The 26,713-nt window shown below is 41.5% G+C and overlaps 1 protein-coding gene across 2 annotated transcripts; it reads left to right on the top strand.

The window, feature by feature from the left end:
- Window positions 1–1,750: 1,750 nt before the first annotated feature.
- Window positions 1,751–26,028, top strand: WDR93 (WD repeat domain 93). 2 transcript variants are annotated; one of them, XM_078885906.1, is made up of 17 exons: window positions 1,751–2,001; window positions 3,830–3,946; window positions 4,878–5,082; window positions 5,567–5,631; window positions 6,143–6,221; window positions 6,757–6,854; window positions 8,981–9,053; window positions 9,805–9,961; window positions 11,736–11,806; window positions 12,207–12,284; window positions 12,642–12,773; window positions 13,673–13,880; window positions 14,370–14,430; window positions 19,676–19,832; window positions 22,572–22,749; window positions 23,444–23,540; window positions 25,087–26,028. In XM_078885906.1, exons 1-16 carry the CDS (start codon window positions 1,861–1,863, stop codon window positions 23,526–23,528), a joined length of 1,905 nt encoding a protein of 634 aa, XP_078742032.1. In that variant the 5' UTR covers window positions 1,751–1,860; the 3' UTR covers window positions 23,529–23,540; window positions 25,087–26,028. The 2 variants fall into 2 exon arrangements, with proteins under 2 accessions (XP_078742032.1, XP_078742031.1); XM_078885905.1 differs by having other exon boundaries at window positions 8,978–9,053.
- Window positions 26,029–26,713: the final 685 nt, after the last annotated feature.

Raw genomic sequence — 26,713 nt, 5'->3', positions numbered from 1 at the left:
CAAAGTTTTTCACTATAAATCCTTTATATGCGTGGCATCGGTTTTATTTTTTTATTCATTTCTGTTTTTCTTGAGTAAGAGTTTCATTTTTATAGTGTGTTGACACATCCAGAATAATTTTCTGTGTTTAGGAAAAATATATGATTGTGTTAGTGAAAATGTTTTTTTCCTAAAAAGTGGAAAATTTTGGAAAAATTTTTTCACGAAAATAAATTGTCACGCACAACGAGTCTGTGTGCAAAATGTCAGCTCGATTGGATCACGGGAAGTGGGTTAAAAAACGACCGAAAGATTTGCACGGTCGTAAGCACGCAAGCAAGCAAGCAAGTGAACTTAATATAAAGGATTTAATTTTTTTTTCCTAAAAAGTGGAAAATTTTGGAAAATAATTTTCACGAAAATAAATTGTCACGCACAACGAGTCTGTGTGCAAAATGTCAGCTCGATTGGATCACGGGAAGTGGGTTAAAAACGACCGAAAGATTTGCACGGTTGTAAGCGCGCAAGCAAGCAAGTGAACTAAATATAAAGGATTTAAAAACTGTTTAAGTATGCGAGAGATCTGCCGTGGCACGAGGTTATATTGTCTGTAATGCCTTATAGACCTGAAAACTCAATCTCCATGCGGTTAAAACCCATCGTCGTTGCAGGCTATGGTAAGACACGTGTGGGTTGTCACATTTGATCAATGGAGTGACTTATGCAGCCAACTATGGCTGCAAAGTTTGGTCGTACATGTTACGTATATCGTTTGTTGTTAAATTTGAATCACATTTCCTATGATCACTGTTACATTGTAAATATAGCTTTATTTTGGTGATTTTGAAAACTTTTGTTTTAGCTATGTCTGTTTGTTGTAGTACAGAGTTTTTTCTGAAAGACTTTGCTGTTTTTTCCAGGATTTTTCTGTTGCGTGTAGTCACTTTAAGATGTTTCTTGTTCTTGTTTTTGTTTTGTTGCGGTTGCATCGAGTCAAGAGCCACATAGCACACAGGGTTATCTCCATATATATAAAAGGCAAAGTTGTGAATATGTGTGTCTGTTCAAAATGTTTAGCGTACTTCCAGACATGCAACAAACTTGAAATTTGCCATGTGGGTACTTTACAAAATGTTCACCGTGAATTAAAAAAAAAATACACTTTTGGTTTTGGGGGTGGAGCTCAATAATGCATTATTTTTTGCACGGCAAGTGAACTGTGACGTCACATCTGTCACGTGACCCACGCACGTGGAAGCGTAACGCATTGTAGTGTAGCGGGTAGCGCGCCGCTGCGCTACGAACCCGGCGACCCGAGTTCGATTCCCGCTCACGGCCACCACCGGTCACGATTATATGAACCGGTCCTGGGCCTCCCCTAGGTCGACTCAGCCTCAAACGAGTAACTGGTGTAGTTCAAGTTTATTTATTAGGTATAGCCCTGTGAGCCATTCGGCTCTTGAATCGGGTGCAACCGCAACAAACAAAAAACAAAAATATGAACAAAAAACATCTTAAAGTGAATATGTGACTAAGTGCAAACAGAAAATCCAAGAAAAGACAGTAAAATATTGCAGAAAAAAACACTGTCGCCACTGGGGAGACAAAGGCGGCCGGGCGTGGTTAATCCAAGTCCCGGGCGAAGCCGGGTAGGAAAGCTAGTTTACCTAATAAACGAAACTCAAAAAACTTAATCTGAATGGGTGAAGGGACCTGACCCCATATATGGGCATGGGCCGGCGTGCCGCGTGTCGTCGTTACCACGGCAACCGCGTCCACCGCACAGCTGATCGCGGTTCGGTGTGGAGCGAGCGAGCCAGCACAGCCCCGCGCGGGACTTGCTGTGGCCCGCTTGTGCAGCCGCTGCCTCCCCCCGTTGCTATGCCCGTCTACATTCGCAAAGGGCAGCTCGAGGTGCCGCTGCCCTCTCTGGATGGCCACGAGGAGGAGGACGCGCGCTTCGAGCTCGACCCCGAGCGAGCGTTCGCGCGGCCACCGCAGCCATGGCGGCTGGTCGGGCAGGTGGGGGGCGCCGCACGGACACAACCCCACCCCGAACCCCCACCCACCTACACCCACCCCACACCCACCTCACACCCACCTCGCACCCCCACCCACCCACCCCACACCCCCACCCCACACCCCCACACACCCACACACCCACCCCACACCCCCACCCCATACCCACCCCACCCACCCACCCCACACCCCAACCCACCCTACACCCCACACCCCAACCCACCCTACACCCCACACCCCCACCCCACACCCCCACCCCATACCCACCCCACTCCACACCCCAACCCACCCTACACCCCACACCCCAACCCACCCTACACCCCACACCCCCACCCCATACCCACCCCACCCCACACCCCAACCCACCCTACACCCCACACCCCAACCCACCCTACACCCCACACCCCAACCCACCCCACACCCCCACCCTACACCCCCATCCACACCACGCCGGACCCCCACCCACACCTATCCACACCCCCACCCACCCGCACCCCCACCCACTTGCGTGGCTCACAGCACCGTCCGTCTTTGCTCGTACCGGTCGCCTACCCCGTAAATTGCGTTGACTAACGCCGTTTTAATATTCTTCGTCCCACCTTTCAGGAACGCATCCCCGACGCAAAACGGGGCATTGCTGTACCTCACAGCCCTTTATTGCCCTGACTTGAGGTGTAGATTGGCGGTCTGGTTCCATGCCCTCATGCTTGTGGTGTCAGCATCACAGATGGGCTCCAGTTCTAAAAATTAACAAGATTGCTTTTGAACAGCTTCAGCATTAAAACTAAAATTCTGACAGGTGTACAAGATTTATTAAGAAGCTAACATGAAGCTTAACGCTTAAAGTAATCTACGTAGATATAATGCAATCGCACAATGTTTAATGTTTACGAACTGGAAATGCACAAACATGTACATTCAATGCTTGAATGCGTTTTGAACACATCTTATGTTTAAACATTGCAACTCAGATTTAATCGAGTAAAAAAGCACGTCAGATTCAAAGTTTACTGAAATGTTAAGGTAATTCACTGCTTTTCAACAAGCTCAGCATTCCATCCATTTGCATGCAAAGGCCCTATGGATTCTGCATGAACTTTGAAAACTCATCATTTCTCAAAATTGCACAGTGCTTATCGAATTTGTCACACTAGCCTCAAGCTATAACCCTAAGCTCTAATCAATCTTTAGTAACCTTAACCATAACCTACATTCCTTAACCTTATGTCTTAACTATATCTAACCGAATATGTAATCCAAGTTGAATACTGGAGTACAAAACCTTTAAAACCTTAACATTAAACTTTTACGTTATGTAATCTTAATCCTTACTCTTTACAGTATTTCAAATATCATTAGCTTCATCCTTCACCATAACACCGAGCTTGAACCTAACAATAAGTTACGGCTCTCAACCATAGCCCCTAAATCCAAATCCCCATAAATCTCACACCCAAGAGATCAACATCGTGCTCGTTTTTTGTCGTCGTTCATATGCGGTTCAGGAGCTCGTAGCGGAAATTCCACCCTCGTTTGATGGGGGGGGGGGGGGAACACCCAAAAGCAATCCCATAAAAGTGACACTTTAAGTAACTTCCCATGCGGGAGTTTTTATGTCAGGGATGGCCAACCTGTAACAGCCCAATACCCATGAGTTCTGCAAAGAGTCAAGTGCATACATAAGTGTGTGTTATATATGGACAGTTTTCGACACAAATACAGTCGCATGAGACGCCAGTTAGCCACCACTGCCCTCTATGCAGAGGGATATGAACCACAGGTGAGCTTGGTGAGTTTGGTAGTCTGCAGCCTTGGCATGTTCTGTGAGCAGGTGTTGGAGCTGGTGCTGGAGCGCACCTGGGCCTCTGTAGAGGGTCGTGAGCAGAGTCGCCAAGAGGAGCGGACGAGATACAAGCCGCCCGTCTGGGACCGGCCTCGCAGAGTGGAGGTGAATCACGAAGACGTGGGGATGGGTTTCAGATGTACCACTCGTGAAATGGTCGCCTCGACACAGCTCGGTTTCAATGAACACACACATTTATGTCGAGTACTGCGTTTCTGCGTGAATGTCTTTTTGGATTGTTTTGTTTTTATTCAGCTCCGTATTTTTTGTTTTTATTACACAGTTTTAGAGGGTCTGTTTTTATAATTGTAAACATAATATGAACCGTTAGGTTCACCTGTTGGGCAATTGACATAGCTATATTAATCTCTCAGGGGTGATTACAAAATGTTAATTTCTGATTACGTGAGACATTTTTTTTATTGATGAGTGAATAAAAGCCACTTCATGCTGACTTGTCTGTTCACAATTTTGTGCAGCTGCAACTCCGCTCGCTCCAATTCCCCATGCTCTCGTTTCATTGCTCACATCCCCTTGGGTTAGACGCTTAGGCGTATTCCATCTCATTTGTCATTGCCACTGAGGTCATTTTGTCTCCATGGTATCAGTCACATCATACTTTTTTTTACTTTCTATATTCATGCATTCACTTAATCTTCATTTCGACAATACATTCTAATCCAATCTAGAGATCAAAATATACTCCGTTCACTAATCAGGTACGCTTAAGCTCTTGCTATTGAGCTGGATATATTTGTCAGGAAAACAACCACCATGATCTATCCACTGCTGGACAAAGGCCTCCGTCAGCCGTCACCATCTCTGATTGTCTCGCAACGTAGCAAACGAATATATATTGCTCGATGATGTATGTTACGGTTGTACCGCGTGTTGTCTGGCACGGTACATGACGTTTTGCTCCATCATGCCATACATCACGCGGTACAACCCGAAAACACATCAGGAGAGGCAATATGCAGCACAATTGTGGAAATATACGGATAATATTTACACGTGTTCTTATTTGTGTGGTCAGATGCGTGAGGAGGTGCACTGCTTGGCGGGCAGCGCGGATGGCCGTTACATCTTTGTGGGTCTGGATGGAGGTCTCGCGGCTCTTGCTGCTGTGGATGAACATGCTGTGCTCTCCGCCTGGGAACAGATAGGGACAATGATCACGCAGATTAACACAGCACCAGCCGGAGAGGAAATGAGTGCCATCGCCACGATAGACGACATGGGTATGCAACGTTTTCATGTTCACTTGTTTCGTCAATGTCTATATGACAATTTCTATATCTTTTTTGATTTAAAGCTTTCGTGACTGCAGAAATTCATATTCTTGTTTCTTTCGTTTAAGTCACATGACTTTACCGAAAGAACCAAGAGGAAATTTCTATATCGTGAACGGATTTTGCTATATGCTTATTGTGCACATGTATAACATTCTTAATGAGTTTACAAAATAAAATGTTGACATTTTCACAACATGCAACATTTATATTTCCATTTGTAATAGTACATTTGGCAGTTTTACTTTTATTTCAGTGTTATTTTAGGTTACCAGTGTAGTATTATGTTGTAACATTGTTTATTAATACACCACACTCTTTTAAATCGTTAAACCATTATGATTGATAAAAAGTACCCTAAAGCGTCTTTACAAAATCTATTCGTATGTTGAGAAACAAAGGCCTCCTGAGTGTTATGTTTCTGTTGTTGCAGGACTTGGTCGTCTGTTTCTATTTTATTCAGAGACTTTTCACCTTGTGAAGACCATTAACGAAGTTGTAAGTTTGCACGGATCTTTACGTAACTGCATTTTATCAGATAAATAAATGGGACGTAAACATTTTCTTTGTACGTTTAATAACATGGCGGTGTGAAATAACAAGCGGTGATATGGCTTAGCGGCAGCGCATTTGCTGCTTTGTTGTGGAGGTTCATGGTTTGATTCCAGCGGACAACCCTGTTATTACTAACGCAGGTATATTAATCATAAAAGCAAGTGCTGTCAGGTTCACAGTGAACGTTAAAGATCCCATCACGTCATTCACAGCAGTAGGCCATTGTGGGCCAGTGTCATGATCCAAGTTTGCCAAAGTTTAAAATTCACCCGCATATTGCTCAATTGGGATTATAATTAGCCATAAAAAAACCTGTCAGAATTCTGCTGAAAAAGAGTCACAAGACTCAGTGGGGGTTTGCTTGAGTAAACAAGCAGAATCATAAAACAAACCTTTGTCATTTTCAAATACATGGTGTTGGTAATACAAATGTGGAATTTGTTCTTTTTGTCAGGAGGATATTTCGAAAAGAACTGTATGCTCTTCCTTCATATTGTCATCCGGTGGTGAATATGGTGGTATAATGTTGCAAGGTACGGAGAAATATTATTTTTATGACAGTCCTCGACTTACGAACCGAATTAGTTCCTGATACTCGTTCGTAAGTCGGAACACAATAATGCACTGCATTTAAATACCCATACGATAAGTGGTATGCAATTTATGACAGTTTAATTAAATAGGAAGCATTGTTAAACTCATTACATCAAGTGCGAGTTCGCTTTTTAAGTCAATGTTATTTTTATATTTCATGGAAGCTGGTTCGTAAGTACGGGCGTTTGTAAGTCGCGTGTTCGTAAGTCGAGGACTAACATGTCACGCCTCAAACACAAATCCACTAGATGGCAGTACAGCTAAACTAAAAATAACATGAATGTGGCATTGTATACAAAACTATTGGAGAAAAGGGCTTGAGCAGGGTTCAAAAATAAAATTACCTGTTCATAATCGAATGGTAATAGTAACAGTACGATTAAAGTCAACTAAGGTTAGTCTCAAATCATAACCAGTAGATGACATGGAATTCATTTCACCATGATCATCAAGCATGCGTGTGATTCTCTGCAGGAAATGGAGAATCATGGTTTGAGATTCAAAAGATGCCAAAGGAAGCGTGGCTAAAAGATCTGGAGCAAGCTCAAAGCCAACAGCAGCAAGAGGTTGAGGTAATGTTGTAAATCCCACTGATATCAGATTACAATCCTGACTTTTAGAAAAGCTCAATAACAGTAGCACTCCTCTTAATCACTTCTACGTTGGACAACTGCTTTTGCCTCTGGGGACCAATAGCTTCTCAGCACTTCCCATTATTCACTGATACCCAAGAGGTTCCAGATACTTTACATGCATGAAATCGTTCAGATTTCATGGCTGTGGGTTACGAAAGTGGCCTAAATTATGCAGTATTTCTCTGGCTTCCAGTTCTACCATTTTAACATTCTCAGTCACGTGGTCACCCTCAGATGCTAGTTTGCAACTAATGTACTCGAACACAGTCACTGTTTGTAAAACAATATCTCATATACGATCATTGTAGCTTGGCAAAGTTTGGGAGTAAATATTGTACACTTAAAAGCATTCAGTGTAAAACCAATCTAATTTTTTTTAAATCAGGTAAGAGCTCTATGATATTATTTGTAAAAGAATCTTGGATAGTCATAGTTATATAGGGACAATCAATTTGTATCTCTTCATGGAAATGCTTAGAGATTTTGTCGTATTGCATTTATGTATCCATATTTCTTTCGTCCACATATTTTCTGAAAATATATATGAATGCAGGGACATGAACATTTTATAATTATTAATAGTCGCTTTTACAAAACTGTTTTGTCATTAAAAAACGGAAATAATATATAATTGTGGGGTGAGAAAGTATTAGTGTTGCGCCGTGCTTGGGAAGCAATTTGTGTGAGATGTGTCACGTGGAAATCCAGTTTGTCCACATGCCAACGACAGGAGCACATGAATAATATTACCACTACAGTAATTAGTCGAATAAATAAAATGAATACCCTCACAACTCGTAGATGAAATAAAGTGGAGGTAGCTCTAAATTGCCCCAAGTTTAGGATTTTAAGGTTAAGCGAAAATGCCAAAGGCTCCAGCAGCCAAAACTAAAGTAACTTATCAACAATTCTGAGGGTAGAAAATCATTCCAAGCCATGCTGCATGGCTTCTATGTTGGCAGTTTTGTTGTGTTTCATAAACAAGAAATTCGACTGTGACATTGCCACACTCTGGCCTACTGATACGTTTCTAATCAGCTTGAATTTGTAAGCAAAAGTAATTTTTTTAAGATACATAATTTTCATTTAAGTACTATGTGATGGTTTGCATACTGAATAGATTTGTTTCAGAAATGTTATGCGCGATTTTGGTTTGATATTTATATTCATGGCCCTCGTCTCGTGGCATCCTCCTTTCCACCTGTTTCACTGCGTTGTTGGTCTGCATCCCCGTCCATTTGCTTACGCCACCCTTTTCATTGTCTTCTTTGTCTTCCTTCGAATCTCTGAACGGGTATATGTTCTCATATTATGGCCTTTTTGTGGATAACCTATAAGTTTGCGCATGAGGTGTCCATACAATCATAATTTTGTCTTCATAGACTTAGTCAATTATTTGGTGTCTTGTCAACGATACCATAGCATACATTTGTAATACCACATCTCAAATGCTGCTACATCTGTTGTTGCTCAGTTTTCTTCATCCAACCTTCACATCAATATGTTGCTATGGGCCAAACCAGTGGCTTTAGTAGATGCAGTTTTGTGGTACTCGTAATGTTTATGTTGTTTGAAATTGTGATAATTGAATTCATAGCTGAACAAGCACTTGATGTTGTTTTGCGAATAATTTTCCCTCAATTGCCATCTTCTTCAAAGGTCAAGCCAAGGGAAGCAAAATGAATTAACCTGTTTTAGATCCATGCCCATCATAATATAAGTGATGCTCTAACCCAGGTCTCGCTTGCAAATAGGCAATGTTTTAATGTGCCACAATGGGTTTATTTCTTCTTCTGGTAAACTAAAGGATACAACTGGTATTACATATTTTGCATAATACAAAACATGCTTGTGATGAGAATGTGTTCTCGACTTCAATGGAGGTCATTGTGATAATTCTTTGTCAATTACTGAATTTCCTCTACCTTTTTTTTTTCCTCTTGTTTTTCAGAACGGAATGTTCTTTAGCTTAAAGGGTTTGAGCAATTATACTAAATCCACTTATAAAACCATGACGACCTATTGTTTCCTATGATCTGTTATGATGCCTGTCATTTCAGCAGTTCAGCAATATTGATGTTAAACTTTCTTCTCCAATACTAACTCTGCGGCTTAAATCACCAAAACGACCCTCAGGTATGAATTATATTATCAATATCCAATAATAGACATTACATTTCAAAATATTTTAGAAGAATACGTACACTTTTTTATCCAATGTTCATTTAATTGAATTTTAATCCACAACAATGAATTAAAGCAATTTTTGCATCACGGAATGGTCCTGTAATCCAGACCTCGAGACTGGTAGAGTAGTGATCATCGCTACCTTCCAATTAGTTGCCCTTTGTGTTATTCCTGGCTGTCGCCTCTTCCAAGATCTATTCCAGCACGGAAGAGTAGGGCAAATACCCTCAGGATGGGCTCATTCGTTTCCTTTATTGGAGACGCTTTCGTCAGCAGTGGTGTAAGCAAGCAATTGCAGGGCTACATCTTCTTGGTTCTTTCGGTAAAGTCACGTAGAATGCAAATAATAAAATAAAAAAAATAAAACATAATAAAATAATATAAAATAATTCTCACGACGTTTCGGCCACAACGCAAGCAGCCGTCCTCAGGTGAAGACCAGGTCTGTCGGGGAGACAACGCAAGCAGCCGTCCTCAGGTGAAGACCAGATCTGTCGGGGAGACAGCGTCTGTCTCCCCGAGGACGGCTGCTTGCGTTGTGGTCGAAACGTCGTGAGAATTATTTTATTATGTTTTATTTTTTTTATTTTATTATTTCCATTCTACGTGACATTTACCGAAAGAACCAAGAAGATGAATCCCTGCAGTCATGCAGGGCTACACTTTTCCCTTCACATCCTCATGCCGATTGTTGATTCAGGCCGCGAGAGACGTCCCGGCCAGGAATCCTCGCAGCTCCCAGAGGAATGGAGCACCCTTGGGACAGGACAGAACCACCTGCTGAGCAGCGCACAGCTGGAGATGCATCGTCTGCTCTTTCAGCAGAGACACCGAGATGCAGCGGAGCCAGAGCTCAGGTGTTCTGCTGGAACCATTATCACTCTTCTATCGCTACTACCATCGTTACTTTTCCCATGAACGACATTCATTTATTCCTCCACCCATGATAAGGACTTGTTCTACCAGACTGACTGTTTTGTGTCATCCACACAGCGTTCATCCACCGTATTGCAGGTCAAAACGATGCCTCTTTTCGCACACTGCCCGACTCCCTTTCATTGCTCAGCCTTGGTCAATTCAAGAAACCTGTTTTTATCTGTTCCACCTTCAATAGTGTAGTTTGTTGCTGGCCACTCTGTGATTTTAAAAAAGCCCACATTGAGCCACGTGAATGTTGCATATCGTCTTTAGTTCTCTGCCCAAGGGCATGTCCATGGCTCAAGATTTATTGATCCCATCCCTCCCCACTCTCTTGTTCTGGTAACTCTGCACACGTTAAGAGAGTTCTTGAGCCTTGACGGGGGGGAAATAATTAAGGTGGCTTCCCCTTGCCTACCTCAACGGTGTTTGTTAGGGAACATAGTCACCAAATTGCAGATTAATGTCACGTAACCTCAATGGTGATAACGTTCATAACAATGCGATTAATGGTAAACATTTTAGCGCAGTCGTTTATCATGGCAGTTACAGTTTATTGCTTTGTTCAGCCATCAGGAAGCCGACTGCCCCACAAGCAATTGGGGCAGTGGCGGCTCCTGCAAAATCTCTCAGGGGGGGCAAATGTCTGGATGATTGATAAGGATAAGGTCCACCCATGCAATGGATAAATTAACAGCTTAAGCATGTAAAGGCAACTTCACTTCTTTAATATTAATGAAAAATAAAGTGACTCTTACAATACATCTTGTTTGTTTCTATACTCACTATTAAAACAAACCACTCAAGTTTCTTTTATTAAAGATTCCACTAGGTGGCGACAAATTATGTTGTTGGATGAAACGTGCTTACGTATGATGACGTAAGCACGTATGATGACGTAAGCACGTTAGGGCGAGCCCTCCCAGAAGCCATAGAGAATGCATTGCAGCGCCCCGTTCGAAAAAAACCATCTTTGAATGTAAGTCTATGGGACCACTCGGGGCGATTCTCAGCTGGAGGGAAATCGCCCAAAAAGAGGCGGTACTCCACAGAACGTAGCATGACGCTGATTGGACTATATCCAGAGGCACAGTGACGGCTAGCGTGACACTGTGGTTGAATGACATTGGTGGTGCGTCGCCCAATCGCCCTAATGAAGAAACCGCCCCTGAATTGGGGGCTACCTTAAATCGTATCTGAAGTGGCCAAGGGAGGCCCAGTCACCTATTCCAAAGGCATGAGTGATGTGCGCTTGTCCTGAATGGATTTACACCTTAAACATCGGTTTATAGTTGCTACTCAATTCAATTCATGTTCCTATAAAGCAGAATTACGTTGGTCATCCTCTTGGGAATGTTATCTGCTTTGACTGTCTTATGAAAGTGAAAGTAATTGTTTGCTGGTATCATTCATCCCAAATTACGAAATTGTCACAGACCTAATTATTAAGGAAATAGTTCCTATTCCTGCAGAACTATGTTTGAAAATGTACTCTCACGTCGGAAAAATAATAGGAGTTGTATATGCACGTACTCTCTTTGTACCTCAACCCTGATGCCGATATCCAAGTGGTATCAACAATAACATAAAATTGTGTTCTTACATGGGAAATGAAGAGTTAATCGTAGAATGAAAGTCAGCGCACATTACGCATGCTACATTTTACCATATCGTAATTATTTCCCTGCGATGGGATGATCTCTCCTACTGCAGTCGAGCTACAGTGCACTTTGTGCTGCCATCTCTCGTGCTTCCGGCAGGCCTGGAGTACAAGACGGCGTCAGGTTTGGCTCCCTGTGCAGCATTAAACACATCGCTTTTATTTGCATCATCTTATTAGTGACTGTGTGGGGGGTGGCATTGTGGCACAGTGGTTGGCGCACTGCGCTATGAACCCAACAAGCCTGAGCTTGCCTCCCAGCCATGGCGAACGTGAGTGCCGAGTGATATCTGAACTGGTCCCAAGTGCAGCAATGACCGGGGGTGCTGAAGTATGGTCAAACGACATCCACGACCAATGGTGTGGGGAGACATTTATCCAGCAGTGGATTGACAAAGCATCGCATATATCAGTTAACAGTGATAGTCGTGCTGACGTTTTGTTTTTTAATGCAAGACAATGTATACGTAACTAACATTGGTGTCAGTAAAGCATGTGTTGATGTATTTGATTCTCTTCCTTAGGCTTGCCCAATGGTGTTTGCATGTGGTGGAGTGGTAGCCATTTGCTTTTGCACTACACCATTCAAAAACCAGGAAAGGGTAAGCCCAGCCTTGTCATTTTTACTCAATACGTCACACTTATCTAAAACAAACTAGCTCTCTGTTCGATAGCCTACTGGTCAGAAAACCTACCAATTACTTTGTTTTAACAGAGCTGTACATCAGTTGCTCGTGTCACTTTTACAGTAGTCCAGGTTAATCCTGTTTGGGATATTTTGCCAGTTAAGAAATGTTTAAAGTCGAAGAAAATACCTGGAATTGATGGAGAAAATCAAAATTTCCAATGATTAACCTACTTTTGCTACCTTTTATTGTGCACTTTATTGCCCTGCTGATGGGCGTCTTGAGCACTGAATTGCACGCATGTTTGTTTGTTGCCTTGCGCCTGCTTGCCAGAGACTGAACCCAAGGCCGATGCAGTGTGGCCAAATGCAGAGCTCATCTGCTGCTCGACCATTAGTGAATGCACAATGCTGCTTGCTCTGGGGTTGAGAGATGGCACCATCACAATCTGGGACAGATATCTTGGTGAGTACTTTCCTTCGCCTTTTGGGGGTAATCTTCAAGAGCATTTTGTGGCAGTTCAATGTTTTATTATTTAATGGTAAGCTTTCAGAGAAAACTGGTACAATGAACATGTTGACGGAGCTTCAAATCTAGAAATATGTTGACGGAGAGCATTTACCATTCCCATCTCACTGCTGCCACAATGAAATAAATTGTTGCGATTTTAGGTCGATTTAATTATTTGTCTCATCTTGTTGTCTCGTTTGTATTGTCTACCTCTTGCCTTCTGGCTGTCTTGTTTGTGCTGCGATTGTCTCGTTCCAATAGCCTTAAGGATATTTTTTGTTTAAATACAATTTCCATATATCATCAGTTTTCAACACATGCATGATTTGATGCATGTCATTCAGCCTAAGGATGGATTTCAATAAATGATTTAATCATTAGATGCCTTGTGGATAGGCAATTCCATTGGGCAGGACACTGCCATGCCAGACATGAAGCTAGAATATATAGGCCTGAATTTCAAGGCAGAAAGTGCCCTTACACTACTGGCATGGGATTTGTGACCAACGTGTTTAAATATAATTCTTATATTCTCTAAAAACAACTGAAGTGGGAAATCTATCATAATCCAAAGCATCTCAAGAAACTGCACGGAATGAGATATATAAGGGGTAAGATTACTAGAATATATATTATTCATATATTTGTGGCCATTACAAAAATAGCGAGAGGGATGGGATGGGGACACGTGGAGAGAAAAAGGTGATGCACAATTGTGGGTGAAAAAATGTTGTCCAATATTGTGTGGCCATTTATTTTCACAACATTACTTGATGGCCACCATATATTATGTATAGCTACATGCCAGTTGCTGATGTTGCCTAAATTTGTACAAAATCTTCCACTTACTCTAGGTTTACCTTTGACTGTGATGAGCCTCCCTGAGCCTGTTCGGATAGCTGAGTTACATTTTGTCGCTCCAAAAAACCAACATGATCCACCCACACAAGACTACGCAGCGAGTCCAAGTGCCTCTCTAATGGCCTTCTGTAAGGACGGCTCAGTGCATATGGTGGAAGTAAATTCTGAAGGCACTTGCGACATCGCCACCATCTGTCAAAGGTAACTGTGACCTGTCTTGAGTTACATAAGTGTTGTTTTTGCGGATCACTTGCTGGGTCACATGGTTTAAATATATGTAGTTTTAAGATTTTCAGCAAGGATGGTATTTCAATTGTACAGCCTCTGACATTGACAAAATGTCACATCTGCTCACTGCCAAGTTGTTATAGTGCTATTTTGTTAAGGTCACAATAATATAGTATACTGAAATCTATTACCTTGGTACTCAGCCTTGCTCTTTGTTGTTACTGTTATGTGTGTAGCAGGAACAATATTGGACGCAGGTCATAATCTGTCTTGCAAAGATATAAGCATGTGAAGTGGTATCTTACCAAATATTTTATGACGAGGTCTTTATGCATGTCATAGTACAAAATATTGAACTGCATGTATAACTGTGCACACATGACCTATTTTGTTATAGTTTGAAATAAAGGTAATGTTTTGTTGTTGTGATGATGGTGTATTTCCTTGTTATACATTTTTCAGGTGTGAAATACAGCAAGATGTAATCACTGCTGTACTTCCTTTACCAATGTTCCCACAGCTGGTAAGATGAGTTGCTGTACAGACATTTTAAGGCATTTTCTTGGAATAAGTTAGGGAATAATAAACTATGGTTTGTGTATCCTGCCAAGCATATACACTGTCAATGCCCAGATATACCATGCAGTTTCAATGCAATCTAAGGGATTAAATCCTTTCGCAAGCAATTTCTTGTACCGAAATTGATACACTTGCATTACTATCGCACCATGCGATCGATTGTCATACCGTGGCATGATTTCACACCCGATTGAGCTGGGTTCTGATTTTTTTAAATTATGTGCAATCCAACATCCATCCAATCGGTAGGTATTAATGATCTTCTTGGTTCTTTCGGTAAAGTCACGTAGAAGGGAAGTAATAAAATAATAAAAATAAAACATAATAATATAAAATAATTCTCACGACGTTTCGGCTACAACGCAAGCAGTCGTCTTCACCTGAAGACGGCTTCACCTGAAGACGGCTGCTTGCGTTGTAGCCGAAACGTCGTGAGAATTATTTTATTTTATTATGTTTTATTTTTATTATTTTATTACTTCCCTTCTACGTGACTTTACCGAAAGAACCAAGAAGATGAATCCCTGCAGTCACGAAAGCTTTAAATCGAAAGGTATTAATGAGTTGCATTACCACATCATCATCAGCCATGATCAATCCCCTGCTGGATGAAGGCATCCCCAAGCCATTGGAACAATTCACCCGGCACGTGCACATGAACTGCTCATCTCTCCATCTCCTCTGTGGATTAAATCTTGGGCATGTTTCCTCCTTTGGCTGACATTCAGTAGTTATTTTCACCCACAAGCCATCATCCCTTCCAGTGACACATTCTGCTCAAGCCCACTTACTTTGCTGAAAAGTCCATATGATGCCTGAAACGTGCATGTATTCTTAAATCTATGTGTTCTTGAGAATAGGTTTTCTCCTTTTTTCTGGCAACAAAACAGGTGTTAAGATGTTAAAACACCAAACTGAAACCTTTTTGCAAGGAATCATGTCTGCATTAACCACAATACTTGTGGTCAGAATGCAAACAAAAACGTACTCTGATAATATATGGATTGTCTTTGAAACTGATTGGTCCACACCAGAGACAGCTTTCTTTGGAAACTCACCGAGTCTCAAAAGGCGTCCTCTGGTCTAACACCGTTTTAAGACGAGGCTCCAAAGAAAGCTGTCTCTGGTGTGGACCAATCAGTTTAAAAGAAAATGAATATATTATCAGTTTTTTGTGAGCATTCACGTTTCTAATCCATATATTTTCCAGGTAATATGCGTTGATTGAAAGATGTCTTCCTTAGTCATAGTTTGTTTGTTTTCGTTATCAGTTCAGCTTTACAAAAGTGTTCCAACCTGCTCTTATCTGTCTCTTTATTTTGATACTTTTTAAAAATCTCAGTCTGCCCTTCTATAACCGACCTAGGTAAACATTCTGCTGTGTTTTCGAATGATGTCCTTCTGACAGCTATCTCAGATTGAATTTGTGCATGATAGTTTTTTTGCTCATATTTGTCGTGAGCCAAACTTTGCAGCCCTCTTTATTAAGTTCTATTATTTCATGTTGTGCATTCCCACTCTAAGTTATAAATTACTATGTCGTCAGCGAATGTAAATGTTTTTTTTTCATTTATAGCCATGCCTTTGTTGTCTCCAATCCAATTTTCTGAAAACATCTCAGGTAGGTGACATGCTTTCATAAAAAAAAGTGCTTCCAACGACATTGGGAGATGATATCCGGAAATTGGATTGGAGAAAAATAAGCATAAAACATGACTATGTATGCATGTAGGTTTGCGTAAGTGTGAGGAGCGGAAGTCTAGTGGTTAGCGCACTGCGCTACAAACCAAGCTGTCCGAGTTCGATTCCCGCTCACGGCCAACACCAGTGATGATTATATGAACCTGTCTTGGGCCTCTTCTAGGTCGACTCAACCTTAAAAGAGTACCTTTTGCGGTGTGTAAACATCACCACTAGGGAGACAAAGGCGGCCGGGCATGGTGCTGGCCACCCACCCCCTCGTGTGTGGTGCCGGCCTTCATAAGTGCTCACTAACTGCACTTGCTCCAATGGTCTGTTAAGGCTATAAAGGAATTTTTTGTCTTTGTAAGTATGATTGTGAGTAAGAGTGCATACGTGCGTGTACGAATGTTTCTATGACTCTATGTGTGTGCATGTATGTGTGTGCATGCATGTGCCAATGTGTGTACGTCAAGTGAGTTTATGTGTGTCAGAGTGTGTGAATGTATATCCATATGTGAAGGATTGATTTTGTGTGTGAATGTGGGTAGGTGTGTGAGTATACATATATGTGTATATGAAGATGTGTCTGCATCATTCTGTTTTCTCAACTTCTGCCATCCTTTGCTGCAGTATTTATTTGCAATTTACTTTGGACGATAACTTGCGATTGATGTGATGTAATCCAGCACCCTCATCAACTGCACTAGAATTGCATAGTGCAGTTAGGCTTTGTTTTTTTCTTTCAGTTTTTGTATTTTTTCTATTTTATTCCGATTGTGCTATCAGTGTCATGCCACTAAACAAAGTATCATGTCAGGCCTCTCATAGAGCAGTGCAATAATTTGTGTTGATAGACCACGGAAGCAGATATCACAAGTGACCTCTGATCTACACACAGTAGAGAATACTTCCCACTCACTCTGCATATAAGAGTGAGGTCTGTCATACAATATCCGCAACAATATTTTAATGTTATTTCATAAAAAAAATTCCTTGATTAAGTTTTGAGCTAGCTGGTTTAGGCTTGGGCAAAGACATTGCCCACTTTTCACCCAGGTAACAGACTTAAGTTTTTTTTACTTCACTTGAGAACCCGGTTTAATCAAATACAGAAACTTGAATTCAAATCCAGGATCTCACTGATGCCAGCTCAGCGCTCTGACCATTGAGCCACCCGACCACCTCGAGCTTTAACAGTACGTAAAGTCTGTTGTTCATCTGATATACAGTGCATTCAAGGCTGCAGTTTAAATCTGATAATTATTGTGAAGGGCAGGGCCAAACAGAACAAATTTATGGTTGTTTTCTTTACCATAACGGAAAGGGCCATGGAACATGGAAATCCTAAGGCTCTACTACCCTGTAATGTTCCTGCGGGAATCATGATTGTTACATGGGTAATTTCAATGTGAAATCCTTTTTATTCTAATGGGTTTTAACAAGAATTCTACCATTAGAAGTTTCATGTATCTCAGTCAATCACTGGTGCAGGTTGAAAACCACACTCTAGATGATCTCCACGTGGCCAGCTAGGACCCCAGAGGTCCTCACATCTTGCTTGATCACCGTGCAAAAACTGGGGAAGTATTTGGCCAATTTCACATGCTAATGCATCGGCCATGCGTTTCATTGGTGATTCTGGGCAATGCTGGCTGGCTGAAATGTTGAGAATTTCCCCAGCTCCACTCGTGAAAGATATTCTGCAATGCATTTTTTGCAATGCTTCTCAACAGTGTTTGCACGCAATGTATTTTTTTTTCAATGTCAGGAACATGTTGACCTCCACCTTGCGGTGGTTACATAAACAATGAAATTAATTTATTTGATACAGCTTCTTAGACGACCGTGTGCATCCATGGTCAGCAATTTAAACAAAAGGCATAAGTCCACAGGTTTCATATATCGAAAGTAAGCAATACTTAAGTTTCAGTAAATAACACTGAAGTGGTGAACATAACACCAGATTATTATTTAGAGTGCATTTTAAATGGGTCAATGTACTTTCAGGCGTTGGCATAATCAAAATAGGAAAAGGCTTATAGTCTGGTCATTAACACAGCCACGATGTGTTCTCCTGATTGTGCTTTGCACGACTCAAATTTCAATTAAGATTGACCCGGTGCCTCAAGAGGTCAGATTGCTGTGCTGGGCACCACTGAGATCCTGGGTTCGAATCCAGGCAGACCCTTGTCATTAAACTAGGGTTCTCAAGTGTAAAGAGTTGTTGTTCTCGCTTGGGCACCAATCACTGCACACAATACCATCGCGTAAAAATTGATTCTGCAATATGACTAAATCCCAGCTCTGAGGATTAAAAAATATTCATTTAACATTAATGCAACGGACATTACTGTCAGTGGCATGGTGGGAGGGAGAGTAGTGGACTATTGTAATTCTGAAATCACTTTAAGTGATGTCAGAAGTAGTTCTGTGGCATCTAATTCCTTGGGCCATTTTCTAACATGAATGGGTAAACTTCTCTGCGAGATATCCAAATGGACTTTTAATATCATATGAAACCGACAGCACAATTGGAATACAATTGCCAATTTAAAAAAAATATATTAACCTGCAAAAGTAGTGAACCCCAATTTCTTTGAATTTTTTATGACGTAAATCTTGACTTAAAGCTTTCGTGTCTGCAGGAAGTCATATTCTTGGGTCTTTCGGTAAAGTCACGTAGATAGGTTCAAAGAAAATAACAGAAATAACAAAAAACTACGACGTTTCGATCGCAACACAAGCGGTCGTCTTCAGGAAAAGTGGGGTTCGCTTCTAAGGTAAACTGTTTATCAGGATATTCTCAGGTTTTTTCGGTAAAGTCACGTAGGTAAAACATTAAAAGTAATGAAAGTAAAATAAAACAAAACAAAAATAAAAATAAAATTCACGACGTTTCGGAGGCAACACAAGTCTCCGTCATCAGGTGGGACCGTCACAGCCAGATTAGCTGCATCACCTGATGACGGAGACTTGTGTTGCCTCCGAAACGTCGTGAATTTTATTTTTATTTTTGTTTTGTTTTATTTTACTTTCATTACTTTTAATGTTTTACCTACGTGACTTTACCGAAAAAACCTGAGAATATGAATCATTGCAGTCACGAAAGCTTCAAATCTTGTTTATCAGGATTTGAAATGGGCGTAGCCCAAATGTCAGCAGCCAATGATAATGTAAGTGGTGGATAGCCAACCCGACGGTGGTTGTTTTTCCACCAATCAAAGGGCTGCCAAGTGAAAATTTGCATGTTAAAGAGAGATGAGCATGTTAATGGCAGATCGCAGCGCCGCAACCAAGGGGTCGGTGGGCTTAGTGACTGTGAAAGTGCAAGTTTGAAATGGGCGTAAAGCACTTCTAACATCGGAAGGTGGTAGGATGGGAACATCATAGTCCATTATGACTTAAACTGGTTGATACTGTCCTTCCTTCCAATTATTGCTTTTAAGTACTTATTCGCAAAATGTGTGTGGGCTCTGAGTGATGTATTAATAAATGTTCCTTTTCAGATGATTTATTTTACTCGAAGTGGCAGAATCACCCTTCACGACAGACTGGAAGGAAAGGCCCTCTCCCTTGTCGCCTTGCCTATGCCACATGTGGTGGCATCACCTTGGGATCCAATATACACTTTTGGAACCAATGACCAATCGATATTCATTAAAGGTAACTGTCTTTTTGAGTGGTTTGATTCCAAAATAATCTGCTCCAGTGAATTCAGACATCACTTACGTATTGTGGTGGTACATGCTATGTGATGCTTTGTGGATGCAGTTGGTAGTTCATGCTGCTATCATCGCGAGATACCCATCTGCAGTATTGAGATGGCTTTTAGGTTTTTTACCTATCTGCATATTTTGTAGTGTTATCTTTTAGGCGTTCCGGATTTCTCCCATGTGCAATCATTCTCAAAAAGAATTAGCCAAACATCCTGTGCGGGACAATCCATAAAATCCTCAAGCATCACTTGACATAGTCCTGGGTAAAGGCCTATTATTAAAAGGAGTTATAAAACATGGCAAGCAGGAAATATTTTCCCATATCCGGCATTTAAAATCCTGACGCTCTCTGCCATCACTACGATATTATCGGGCCAAGAATAGGATTTTAGATACCATTTTCTTTGGACAATATCCAAATTGAAATAACAATAACATTAAAACAAATGACCGTGACTTATTGGTATTATTACACCGATTTTTATCGAAAAAAAGCTATTGTATCTCATTTCTTCGTTAAGTAAAAAAAATATATACCTTTTTTAATTTTATGCTGGATGAAGGTGAAGGCCTCCCCATGCCAATGGAAATTGTTTGACCATACTTCATCATGCTGGTCAGTACGGGTTAAGGGGGTGGGGGGAAGCGCCATAGGACTGGTGAATTATCACTTGCCATCGATGTTTGTCGTGGCCAGTAATTTAACTCGGGGTTCGTAGTGCAGTATGCAAATCATGACCACTCACAATTCAAAATAATCGATTATTTCCACTATGCAATTAGCTTGTTAAAATAATAATAATACAATTAAAGAACTATACAGTACTTTCTTAGTCTGTCCTATATGGCTGACTCACCGGGAAACCCAATGCCTCCACATGTCACGGTTGTACACCATCACTCGGGGTTCTTCTCACGTAACCCCTGTAGATGCGATATCCTCCTGCACTACTTGGTTCCAGCTCATCAACAGTCCTCGTCTTTGTTTACCATTTGCTGTGACCCACATGAAGCCCTGATGACTTATTCTCACCAATGCCATGCGGTATACGTGGCCCATCCAGATTAGGTGGTGTTGTTCAATGACCGATGTGATTAATAGATAATTGGTGGGTTGACGGACGTCCTCGATTGCTATCATGTTCTTCCAGGATATGCATGGAGTATTTACATCGTCCATCTATGTTAGACAGCTTCCAACTCTTTTTCGTGTGCCACAGACAATGCCCATTTACAAAAAGTAGTGTAGGTAGCACTATTGCTCATTATAATCTAACTTGTCAGTATGAACCCTTTGTATATGTTGGTAAGTTTCCCAAATGTGGCATTTGCCTTTAAAAAAATATGTAAAATTCTCTGTCATATTCCATTGGTGGAGATGTTATTTCATAGATAGCAGAAATCATTCAAGTTCATTTATTAGGTGTAGCCCTGTGAGCCATTCGGCTCTTGAATCGGGTGCAACCGCAACAAACAAAAACATGAACAAGAATACATCTTAAAGTGACTGTGTGCAAACAGAAAATCCAAGAAAAGACAGCAAAATTTTGCAGATACCGTACACCAACACTGTGTGCAAAAATCCCAGTGGGATACTTCCACAGAGACTTTCGAATTTTCATGACATTTTCTTGTCTGCATTTTTAGTGATCCAGCCTTTTCTGCCCCGAGTTCAACTCTTATTGTTGTTTCTACCAAACCAAACCTTGAGTCTAGGACTGTGATGTCACAAAATATATCCAAAATCACACAATCTCTGTTGACCCTTGTCAAACCAGTTACTTATTGATTTGGTGTGGATTGGCTGCGGATTGCTGATGCAGCTCCGCTCATCACCCAGGCAATAGTGAGAGCAAAGAGTAGTGGTGACAAGATGCAGCACTGCTGAATGCCTGTGCAAATTTAAATAAAATGCCATAGTCTATGGGTCTACAGTGGTAACACTTGTGCTTCAGAGTAAGAAGGACGCTGGGTTAGATTCCCGACAAGGGGGCCTTTCTGTGTGGAGTTGTATGTTCTCTCCCGGTTACGCAATGGTTTCTGCTTTCCTCTAATCGCGAAACAAATAAAAACAATGTCACTGGCATTGGTCAAACAACATCCCAAAGCTGAAGATTATCCGCAAAATACTATACAGTACTCAGTTGGGATTACACATAGCAACATCGCTCCGGGCTGCTTGTAAAACTTAGCAGGGCCTTGCTGAAAAAGAGTCCTGAGACTCAGTGAGGCTTGCCTAGGTCAACACGTGTAATAATCATAACAATTATGTAAACTCAGTTTTAACTGCACAGTGACTTATTTTGTATAGGCTTTTCATTATCTTCTCTAATATCAGGTACGCCATAGCTCCTCGTTATATTCCACATTAAATCTGGGACTCGCATTGTCTGTTTTGTTTTCCTGAAATTAATGGAGTTGTTTAAAACTGGCTTCTGCCACAGAATGTATTTATCAGGAATTTGTTGCAGTCTAAAAATATATGAATAAACGGCGTGTCTGCTTTTGAAAGTGTCAGTCGTGACTATTTTCTGAACAAAATGTGTAATAGACATAAATTGGATCAATGGGTGAGAACACAGTGAATAAAATGTACCAAGGCCAAGTTTAATGCTCATTAAACGTGCTCATTAAATGTGGGATATGGACACTGTGATAACATGTTTTTCAAATTGTGGTGTTGTAGGTGTGACCCAGAGCGAAGAAGGAACTTTGCCCAGCAGTGAATCCTGTGGCTTTCTCTTCGTCTTTCCACTTCGCTCCATTGCGGATCTGGACAGCTATCGCCAATCAAGCTGGAATTGTGACTCTTGCATTCAGCACATCACGTGGGACAAGAGATGCGAGAAACTGCTCTTGGAAAGGTTGTTGCTGCCAATCCATAAACTTTATCAAACACTTACATATCACAGTATGATAATATATGCATATAAATGTGTCTTCCATACAAAAAAAACCCAGGAATCCAAGCACGATGATATGAATGTGTCAAAGCTACCAGCTTAAACAATTGAGTGTTCCATTTTTAACGTAGGCGACAGATGAACAAGATAAATGTATATTTTCACCATCATTAGGACTCATCAGCACGATATGACCAATTACCTACGATTGCTGATTCTACCCGAGTGACGATCACGAACGCTTCCCCGGACACAACGGGAACAATTTTGGCACAGCCGCATCCTGATGAGTCCTAATGATGAAGCCGGTTTAATAGCTGCCTTGTTTTCCCATCTCTTGCCTCAATTACAAATGCCACAATGTCAGCTCTGCCAAGTCGTGGCTGTGTGATGGTTAACGGTAACGTCAACCTGACATGCAAAACCGGACTAGAATCCCAGTTATGTTTTGCTGTTTGAGATACATATTTGCATTTACGCTATTTGTTTATGGCCTGTACGCACTTTATTTCTGGCTGTGGAATTGGCTCTTCATTGAGAAAAAAACTGTTAGGATTTGGTTTTGTTACCCACTTCACAATTTGAGTTATTACACAAATTATAGTAATTTTGTGTTTTTTCCTCAAACTGAGACTTTAATTGTTGTCATTTTTAGCATACAATCGTTTACAGAGAACGATGGAGAAATGGAAGAATGTTGGAGCACCTTACAAGCTCTAGTTAAAGAGACACCGTCGTGAAGACCCGACAGGGTAAGTAGCTTTCCATCGGAGGCAAAGTATTTTGTGGTGTTCTCAAACCTTTTAGTCTCTCAACCACATGGGCTTAGAGCAGGAGTCGGTAACCTGTGGCTCTGGTACCGCATGCGGCTCTTTAAGGACTCTTTCGTAACGTTATCAACGTGCATTGAGGCTCTTGAAATATTGAGTAAATGTTTTTACAAAATTCGAAGAAGAATGTATCTTGTTATTCTGGTTGCTGATCCCTGGCTTAGAGCGCTGTGTTGTGCTAAGTGCTTGGTTGCCGGGCAATAGCCGCCACTCTCTGCTCGATTTCAACTCTTGCACTGTGTGAAACAGCAGCGAGTAAGAATACTTCACAGGGCAATTATTCAGTGCTTGACTAGAGACCAGAGAGTCGTGCGGTACAAACTGTGTTCCATGACAATTGTTGCATCACATTGTAAGTGAATGACATCTTTCGAACAGTTAGGAAAATGTTGACTTAAAACTTTCGTTACTGCAGGAATTCATATTCTCGGTTCTTTCGGTAAAGTCACGTAAATAGAAAACAACAAATAAAAATAACAAAACTAAAATAAACATATTTTAAAAACGATATATTGAACGTTAGGAGAAGTGGGCTTGGGCAGGTACATTGGTAAAATGAATGATGGCTAGTGGTCAAGAAAGTGGTAGCGAAAGAGTGGAACATAAGACGAGGTTTTACCCTCTCTGGCAATAAAACAGGTGGTAATCTGTTCAAACACCAAATAAATACCTTTTGCAAGGAATCAAGTCTGCATGAACCACACGTACTTGTGGTGAACATGCAAACAAACCTATTCTTATTTTTCATACGATGACACTGGCAAAAGGGCCCAGACAGAATGGAACATGTCTAAGAGGATGCCGACATTGGGGATGGAGTACTGAAATAAGCTTGTGTGCAGGTGCGAGGCAGATCATAATTATTACATCGCAAGGTCAGGAGATGTGTCGGCGGCTAAGGTGGGCCTTCATCCAGCAGTGGTTTGACCATTGCTAATTCGTATGATGAAACATGGTGTGGCTGCTGTCATGCTATGACTTTGGCCAACAGTGATGGGCAATGATTGGATTGTTTCCGTCTAGTCTGGGAACAATGGGTCACTTCGCATCAAAACTGTATGCTTCCAGCAAAGCATGACATTACCATATTCTTTGGGTCTTTCGTTAAAGTCACGTAGATGGTACAAATTAATACAAAAATAATAAATATAAAAGAAAGTCGAAATATTATATTTATTTATTTGTACCTATCTACGTGACTTTACCGAAAGACCCAAATAATATGAATTCCTGCAGTTACGAAAGCTTTAAGTCAACATTAAATTACCGTTGATACTATTCTTACATGTGCTGCCTACCATAGATGTATTAAACTTGATTTAAGCAGGGTTAAGAGTAAAGTTTTACAAACCTAACATGATATATAGACCATACGCAAGTCTGCTTATTGTACATGTAATACTTAACTTGTTTCTCCGAAATCATGTACAATTCTTCATGACATTTGAAATGCCCTTGTCTTTTGCAGGCAATGTCACTACATTTTACTTTGGCAATTGCAGAATATTATCAAATTATTAATCATTTATGAGCATTATGTACCCTCACTGTACATATGAAGGTACCGTAGATGCAAACACTTTATTGACTGACTGCTATGAGGTATAAATGTTATTTCAGTAAAGATTTAAGTTGTACAATTTCAGTATCTATTTTTATAGCATTTACTCGCCGTATTTAATCTGCAGAAATTGTATGAATTAATGATGCATGAAGGAAAAAACAGCATTGCATTGTGCAGTTGCACATTATGTATCTAGAGATTTCATCAGGAATGTTGCCATTATTAACAATCTGCTGCAACGGCATAATTGTATTCAATAAATGTTATTACTGTGTATATTTTGGTTTGCTAAGTAGCTTATTTGGCAACAAATGTGGTGGGGGTGGTCATGAAATGTACCAAGCACGAGGAGGGACCTATTCAATGTATGGACACAGCCACTGAGAAAGTAAAACACTGGTCCAGTACTGGGTACAAGTGTAGGGGTTATTACGGGAGAAACGGCGGACGAGAAACACAGGGGTGTCTGCACTCACACACACGGGTGGTCACACCGACGTCCGCATCCGTTATCCCCCACGCCCCCGGCCCTCTGAGGGGATCCCTATAAAATGTGGGGAGCCAGAGAGCTCGAGGCCAGTTCGACACGAAGCTGACCAGTGAAGATCGAAGACTCGGAGATTAGGCCCTGGGACTCCCCTGTCTCGCTGCCCTTGTCAGGGCCGAGCTGGGTAAGCCAGCGGCGCGGACCAAGAGCTCCCGGACCTCTGCCCTTGTCAGGGCAAGGCCGGCTTAGCTGGTGCCGAGATCTGTGCTTGCCAGGGCCAGATCAGTCAGCCTCCCGTAGCCCACTAGAGGAGGACCGGGGAACAGGACAGAGGGCTTAGTACTAGGGTCGGTTTCCCATAGTACGGGTGAAGGGGCCGTTACCCCTTCAACGATTGTGCCTGTCACTGAGTTAATAAACAGTGTGCCTCAACTCCGACCTCGTCTCCTCGAACTTACTACACAAGCTTTGCTTATCACGCCTCAAGACAATTGCGGCATTTGGAAAAGGTTGGTAGAAGCCTCCTCTCGCCACCTGGTCACTCTCGACCGTCCCTGCCTCTGCATCAGTCCCGATCTGGCACAGCCAGGAGTGACTAGTCCGGCCAGCTGCAACGCTTCCAGTCGCCCACGTTGTCTCACTGAACGCCTCTGGCAATCCCGTCTGACAAAGCCACCGAGCAAAAATCACCCCTTGGTAATCACGTGGATTTAAGTTGCTGAGGCCATGACTACACTGCAAGCCGATTCTACAATCCCTTTAATAGGGCTGATCTGCCCATAGGACAACCACTGTTGACACCCAACCCGGATTTGAACTCTCGACTTTCCAATTGCACCTCTAGCACTGCTCCACCCAACCAGAATAACGTTAGGCATTTTGAATTCTACACTAAAATTACTGTGCTGTTTTACATAACCTTAGGAAGTGCATTTTAAAAAAAGTGAAATTTACTCACGCAAATACTCTGAATTCATTGATTCATCGACTTCCTCTTAATATGCAATTTTTAAATAAAGTTGTTTATTTTATTCTATTCGCTTT

The sequence above is a fragment of the Lampetra fluviatilis genome, chromosome 3 (assembly GCF_964198595.1).
Source record: "Lampetra fluviatilis chromosome 3, kcLamFluv1.1, whole genome shotgun sequence".
NCBI classification, from domain to species: domain Eukaryota; kingdom Metazoa; phylum Chordata; class Hyperoartia; order Petromyzontiformes; family Petromyzontidae; genus Lampetra; species Lampetra fluviatilis.
The sequence above is the reverse complement of the archived record's forward strand: the minus strand, read 5'-3'. Positions and strand labels throughout refer to the sequence as shown.

Coding starts and splice junctions, on each gene's coding strand:
- WDR93 (XM_078885905.1), top strand. CDS start 1,861: ATGCCCGTCTACATTCGCAAAGGGCAGCTCGAGGTGCCGCTGCCCTCT. Junction 5,632..6,142: donor TGAAGACCATTAACGAAGTT/GTAAGTTTGCAC, acceptor TCTTTTTGTCAG/GAGGATATTTCGAAAAGAAC. Junction 9,962..11,735: donor GCAGCGGAGCCAGAGCTCAG/GTGTTCTGCTGG, acceptor CTCCTACTGCAG/TCGAGCTACAGTGCACTTTG.